At 48.8% G+C, this 7,414-nt stretch overlaps 1 protein-coding gene across 1 annotated transcript; it reads right to left on the reverse strand.

Moving 5' to 3' along the window:
- Positions 1–2: 2 nt before the first annotated feature.
- On the reverse strand, positions 3–3,603 carry reep6 (receptor accessory protein 6; the record flags this gene model as incomplete). Its single annotated transcript, XM_079739267.1, has 5 exons — positions 3–40; positions 140–308; positions 1,076–1,214; positions 2,279–2,372; positions 3,471–3,603. Coding segments are annotated over 5 exons (573 nt in total), but the record flags the coding sequence as incomplete, so codon positions are not given.
- Positions 3,604–7,414: the final 3,811 nt, after the last annotated feature.

Consider the following 7,414-nt stretch of genomic DNA (forward strand, 5'->3'; position numbering starts at 1 on the left):
GGGGTCAACAGAGACTGGTTCTTCACCAGAGTACAAAGTACTGAAGAAGAGAAGAACACATATTCCATAGTTCCATTAGATGGTGATACTTGAACAATGGAGGACGAAGAGGAGCAGGTCCGGTGGAGACGGTCCTCACCTTCTCTGGTCATGGCCTCGGCAGCGCTCATGGCCTTCCCACTGAGGTCGTTCATCATGCCGTCCACCGTGGCCTCGTGGCGCAGGAATAACGGCCGCACCACCCGGTTGTAGATCACCTGGGAGCCGTTCCACGCCACCGGGGCCATGCACCACAGCAGGAACAGGCACTGCAGCCAGAACATTAGGCACTAGTGAGCAGGTCACTAGGAGGCAGGTCACTAGGAGGCAGGTCACTGGGGAGCAGGTCACTAGGAGGCAGGTCACTAGGAGGCAGGTCACTAGGGAGCAGGTCACTAGGAGGCAGGTCACTAGGAGGCAGGTCACCGGGGAGCAGGTCACTAGGAGGCAGGTCACTAGGGAGCAGGTCACTAGGAGGCAGGTCACTAGGAGGCAGGTCACTAGGAGGCAGGCTACTAGGGAGCAGGTCCCTGGGGAGCAGGTCACTAGGAGGCAGTTCACTAGGGAGCAGGTCACCAGAGTTATTAACTAGAGTTAAACACTAGACCATTAGTCACTAGTGGGCAGGTCACCAAAGTTAAACACTAGAGAGTTCTACATACACTGTCCTGTATTGTGCCGTACATCTACCCACCAGGTCATCTGGTATCTAGCCTCCAGTGCCTGGTGTCTCTAGCTTCCAGGTCACGGTGGCTCTAGCCTCCAGTGCCTGGTGTCTCTAGCCTCCAGTGCCTGGTGTCTCTAGCCTCCAGGTCACGGTGGCTCTAGCCTCCAGTGCCTGGTGTCTCTAGCCTCCAGTGCCTGGTGTCTCTAGCCTCCAGTGCCTGGTGTCTCTAGCCTCCAGGTCACGGTGGCTCTAGCCTCCAGGTCACGGTGTCTCTAGCCTCCAGGTCACGGTGGCTCTAGCCTCCAGTGCCTGGTGGCTCTAGCCTCCAGTGCCTGGTGGCTCTACTGGTGGAGAGGATCTGACCATCACCTTGAAGGCATAGTAGAAGGGGAACCAGTAGAGGAAGATATCAGAGAAGAACTCCCCCAGACTGAAGACCCCGTAGACCACCCAGTAGGTCAGCCACTTGGTGTCATCCTCTTTGTTCTCGCTCTCGATGGCCTTCACACTGTACAGGGATCAGTGTTTAGAACACAGCTCAGGGCCTTGACACTGCAGAGGGTCAGTGTTTAGAACACAGCTCAGGGCCTTGATACTGCAGAGGGTCAACCTTTAGAACACAGCTCAGGGCCTTGATACTGCAGAGGGTCAACGTTTAGAACACAGCTCAGGGCCTTGATACTGCAGAGGGTCAGTGTTTAGAACACAGCTCAGGGCCTTGATACTGCAGAGGGTCAGTGTTTAGAACACAGCTCAGGGCCTTGATACTGCAGAGGGTCAACCTTTAGAACAAAGCTCAGGGCCTTGATACTGCAGAGGGTCAGTGTTTAGAACACAGCTCAGGGCCTTGATACTGCAGAGGGTCAACCTTTAGAACACAGCTCAGGGCCTTGATACTGCAGAGGGTCAACCTTTAGAACACAGCTCAGGGCCTTGATACTGCAGAGGGTCAACCTTTAGAACACAGCTCAGGGCCTTGATACTGCAGAGGGTCAGTGTTTAGAACACAGCTCAGGGCCTTGATACTGCAGAGGGTCAGTGTTTAGAACACAGCTCAGGGCCTTGATACTGCAGAGGGTCAACCTTTAGAACACAGCTCAGGGCCTTGATACTGCAGAGGGTCAGTGTTTAGAACACAGCTCAGGGCCTTGATACTGCAGAGGGTCAGTGTTTAGAACACAGCTCAGGGCCTTGATACTGCAGAGGGTCAACCTTTAGAACACAGCTCAGGGCCTTGATACTGCAGAGGGTCAACCTTTAGAACACAGCTCAGGGCCTTGATACTGCAGAGGGTCAACGTTTGGAACCCAGTAAATGAAGGAGGAACTTTCACAGGTGACTTGAAACGGCTTCTGTCCATCGTTGCTCCTTTCCAGGAAATAACGGATATACTTTCCTTATACTTATAGTACTCATCAGTAATACCAAGGATATAATTTACTAATACTTATAGTACTCACGAGTAATAGTAGAGTTATAGTCACAAATAATACACAGGATTTACTTTACTAATACTTATAGTACTCATCAGTAATACCAAGGATATAATTTACTAATACTTATAGTACTCACGAGTAATACGCAGGATAGACGAAGCCGATGAGGTTACAAAGGAGAGAGGCTCCGTATCCATAAACCAGATAGAGTCCAGTTAGAGACACTGCCCCTAGTGGACACACAGTAGATAATGCACCTTTACTAAACTGTTCCCATAGTGGACACACTGGGAGATAATACAACTTAACCTTACTAACTTGCTAAGTGCTAGCTCCAGGCTAACAGCCTACTCTAGGTTAATGGCTAACTCTCCGGACAAGTTGTCTTCAACTCGTGGGATGTCCCTGAGAAGTTGGTGGCACTTTTATCAACTTTCATTATCAACAGGTAGACAGTAACGTTTACATCAACAGGTAAACAGTAAAGCTGCACTAACAGGTCAACAGTAAAGTTACACTAACAGGTCGACAGTAAATTTATATTAACAGGTCAAACGTAATGTTACACTTACAGGTCAACAGTAATGTTACACTGAGGTCAAAAGTAATGTTACACGAACAGGTCAACAGTAAAGTTACACTAACAGGTCAACAGTAAATTTACACTAACAGGTCAAATGTAATGTTACACTAACAGGTCAACAGTAATCTTACACTAACAGGTCAAAAGTAATGTTACATGAACAGGTCAACAGTAAAGTTACACTAACAGGTCAAAAGTAAAGTGAAACTAAGAGGTCAACAGTAATGTTACAGTTACAGATCAACAGAAATGTTACAGTAACAGATCAACAGTAAAGTTACACTAACAGGTCAACAGTAAAGGTACACTGACAGGTCAACAGTAAAGTGACACTAAGAGGTCAACAGTAAAGTTACACTAACAGATCAACAGTAATGTTACACTAACAGATCAACAGTAATGTTACAGTAACAGGTCAACAGTAAAGTAACACTAAGAGGTCAACAGTAAAGTTACACTAAGAGGTCAACAGTAAAGTTACAATAACAGATCAACTGTAATGTTACACTAACAGATCAACAGTATGTTGCACTACCAGGTAAACAGTAACAGCTGTCCAGGCAGGATTAGGGACCACGTGACCAGCCGCCGGCTTGCGGCTTAACGTGACATCATTGAGGGACCTTTATAAACACCATTAACTATAACTGCACTCAAATCAAACCCTAAACTAACAGTCACAGAGCATGTTAGTATGTTTTAACCGTGCAGCCGTCAGAAGCATGTTAGTATGTTATATACGCACCGAGGGCCAGGATCTTCCTCCTGACGCCGGTGCTCTCCTCCAGCCGTCCCAGGACGGTGCTCAGCGGGCTGGGCTCCGTGAGGAGCCGCTCCGCGCGCTCCCGCAGCCCCCCGAGGATCTCGGCGAATCCCATATGGAGGGTGGAGATCGATATCTAGATGCTATTGATATGATCCAGATATGATCTAGATATCTCTCTCCAAACCCGCTGACAGCACTCCTCAATCCGCTCTGCTGAGAGGCGGCTCTGTGTGTGTGTGTGTGTGTGTGTGTGTGTGTGTGTGTGTGTGTGTGTGTGTGTGTGTGTGTATGTGTGTGTGTCTGCGTGCGTGCGTGTGCGTGTGCGTGTGCGTGTGTGTGTGTGTGTGTGTGTGTGTGTGTGTGTGTGTGTGTGTGTAAGAAGGTGATTATGGACTTGATAAGACACCACGCAAGAAGCCTATCGCACCTTGGTCTCATATTTATCAGTTTGGTTTGAAGTATGAACATATCTCAATTAATTTCAATATTTTGGAAATGTTAATTCATTTCAATAATTCGCTTAAAAATATATAACTCATATATTATATAGATTCATTCAATCAATAGTGTAATATTTCAAGCCTTTATTTTTATTAATCTTGATGATTATGGCTTACTGCTCACGAAAACTCAAAATTCAGCATATAATACATACACAATACAAGATGTTTATTGTCATATACACAATGGAAACATAGTTTGCACCGGGCTATGAAATTCTTTATTTGCAAGTTCCCTTCACACAAAATATACTTAAAATAAAGTAAATCTGTACAAAGAGCAGAATTTAGTTAGACAACAACAGTTAAATAGATTCAAATAAATATAAGGTGCTGTTTAGCATGTGCAATGTTTGCATACAGCAGAAGTCACTGAAAGACATTGAAATATAAGAAGTTTGATTATATACATTGGATATTGAATAATATTATTAGATAAGTGCATAGTGCAAATGTAGTTCACAGTTGAAAAGAAATATAGTTCACAGTATTGAACATAGTGCAAATACAAAGTTGTCATCAGTGTTTGATAGAGTCATTCAGCAGCCTGATGGCCTGTGGATGAAAATTGTTTTTAAGTCTGGTTGTTCTGGGTTTCACGCTCCTGTAGCGTCTGCCAGATGGTAGCAGTGTGAACAGTGTGTGCTGGGGGTGTGTAGTGTCCTTGGTGATGTTGTGTGCCCTCTTTGTGACCCGGGTGTTGTAAATGTCCTGAAGTGATGGGAAGGCTGCTCCACAGATGTATTGTGCAGTTTTAATCCCACGTTAGAGAGTCTTCCTTTCCTGTACAGTTCCCAAACCACACTGTGATGGAGTTGCTCAGGAAGCTCTCCACTGTACACCTGTAGAAGTTGCTGAGGAGTTTGGTGGACAGTCCAAATTTCCTCAGCTTTCTTAAGAAGTACAGCCGCTGCTGAGACTTCTTGGCAATGTGCTGGGTGTTGTGAGACCAGGAGAGGTCCTCGCTGATGTGGCTGCCGAGGAATTTAAAGGTTTTCACCCTCTCTATCTGAGTCTCGCCGATGTGTAATGGACTGTGCTGGTCTCTCCTCTTCCTCTGGTCGATAATCAACTCCTTAGTCTTCTCTGTGTTTAAGCAGAGATTATTTGTGTGGCACCAGGACACCAACTGAGCCACCTCCTCCCTGTAGTCTGTCTCCACCCCACCAGTGATCAGTCCGATGACTGTTGTGTCATCCGCAAAGTTGATGATGGTGGTGTTGCGCCGGGTGGAGGCACAGTCGTAGGTGAAGAGGGTGTACAGCAGAGGACTCAGCACACAGCCCTGGGGGGTCCCTGTGCTCACCGTCCTTGTGCCTGATGTCCGGGTACCAACTCTGACTGTCTGGGGTCTGTCTGTGAGGAAACCCAGAACCCAGCTGCAGAGGGAAGGTGTCAGTCCGAGGATGAGGAGCTTCTCAGCCAGTCGGGTTGGGAGGACCGTGTTGAATGCTGAGCTGCAGTCGATAAATAGCATTCGAACACACTTGTCCTTGTTCTCCAGATGTGTGAGAGCTGTGTGGATGGTGGTGTTTACTGCGTCGTCAGTGGACCGGTTCCGACGGTACGCAAACTGTAGGGGGTCCAGGGTGTCCGGGATGGTCTTTTTAATGTGGGACATGATTATCCTCTCAAAACACTTCATCACAATTGAAATGAGTGTGATGGGACGGTAGTCATTTAAGCAGGTTATGGTGTTTTTCTTAGGGAGGGGCACAATGGTGCTGGTCTTGAAGCAGGTGGGCACAGAAGATTGTGAGAGGGACAGATTGTAAATATCTGTTAGCACCTCAGCCAGCTCCGCTGAACAGACCCTCAGTGCACGGCCCGGGATGTTGTCAGGGCCTGCTGCTTTCCGGGGGTTCGTTCTCCTCAGCGCCCTGCACACCTCAGCTGATGTCACCGTGAGTGAAGAGCTCTGTGCTGCCTCTGTTGGTAGAATCCCTCTGTTGGTGTTGAGGTCGTCGAAGCGAGCTTAGAACTCATTCAGCTCATCTGGCAGTGTGCGCCGTGGATCCGCGGTGGAGTAGTATCCCTCCAGCTTCACTCTGTCCTGTCTCTTGGCTTCTCTGATGGATCTACGTAGGTAATGTCTGGCCTTTTTGTAGCCTTCAGCGTCACCAGAGGCAAATGCAGTGGAGCGGGCACGCAGCATGGACCGTACATCACAGTTAATCCAGGGTTTTTGGTTTGGGTATGTTTTGCAGCACTTGGTGGGGACAATGTTGTCTATGCATGTGCTGATGTAGCAAGTTACCACTGAAGCATATTCCTTTAAGTCCACAGTACAGTCGTCTCTCACAGCAGCAGTCTTAAACACATCCCAGTCAGTACTGTTAAAGCAGTCCTGCAGCACTAGATCAGTCTCTTCGTTCCATACTTTAACAGTTTTACTTACTGGAGGGGTCTGTTTGAGGAGCTGCCTGGAAATGTCTTACTTCTGAAGGGAATGTTCTTGTTCATGCACTCAATCCTGGGCTGGGCTCCTTTTGGATGGGTTAGGGTTAGGGTTAGTGCTAGGGCTAGGGTTAGGGTTAGGGTTAGGACTAGGGTTAGGGCTAGGGCTAGGGCTAGGGTTAGGGTTAAGGTTAGGGTTAGGGTTAGGGTTAGGCTCCTCATGCGGAGCGGAATCGACCCACCGTGGCCCCGCTGATGTGTATGGAGCCCAGTGGCTTCGATAGGCCCTCAGCTCGTCTGCATTTTTGGGTCTATCCAAATGTATGTCAGGGTATATCCCAGACATTCATTATCTATGAGGTTCAGGTCAGGCGGGTCCGCTGACCAATAAAGCACAGTAATCCTATGGTCACTAAAGCAGGTATTGGTACTTTGGGCAGTGTGGGCAGGTACCATCTCCATAAAGCTGCTCTAAGGTCTGGTAGTAGGCTGCGTTGACCCTGGACTTAATGAAACACGGTGGACCAGCACCAGTAGATGACTTGGAGACTGGGGAAACCTCACTGGGAACAGACCACTGGGACCACTGGGACCAGACCACTGGGACCACTGGGACCACTGAGACCAGACCACTGGGACCAGACCACTGGGACCACTGGGACCAGACCACAGGGACCACTGGGACCACTGAGACCAGACCACTGGGACCAGACCACTGGGACCACTGGGACCACTGAGACCAGACCACTGGGACCACTGGGACCACTGAGACCAGACCACTGGGACCAGACCACTGGGACCACTGAGACCAGACCACTGGGACCACTGGGACCACTGAGACCAGACCACTGGGACCAGACCACTGGGACTACTGGGACCAGACCACTGGGACCAGACCACGGAGCCACTGAGACCAGACCACTGGGACCACTGGGACCACTGAGACCAGACCACTGGGACCAGACCACTGGGACCACTGGGACCACTGAGACCAGACCACTGGGACCACTGGGACCAGACCACTGG

This window comes from Pollachius pollachius (genome assembly GCF_949987615.1).
Source record: "Pollachius pollachius genome assembly, chromosome: 7".
NCBI classification, from domain to species: Eukaryota; Metazoa; Chordata; class Actinopteri; order Gadiformes; family Gadidae; genus Pollachius; species Pollachius pollachius.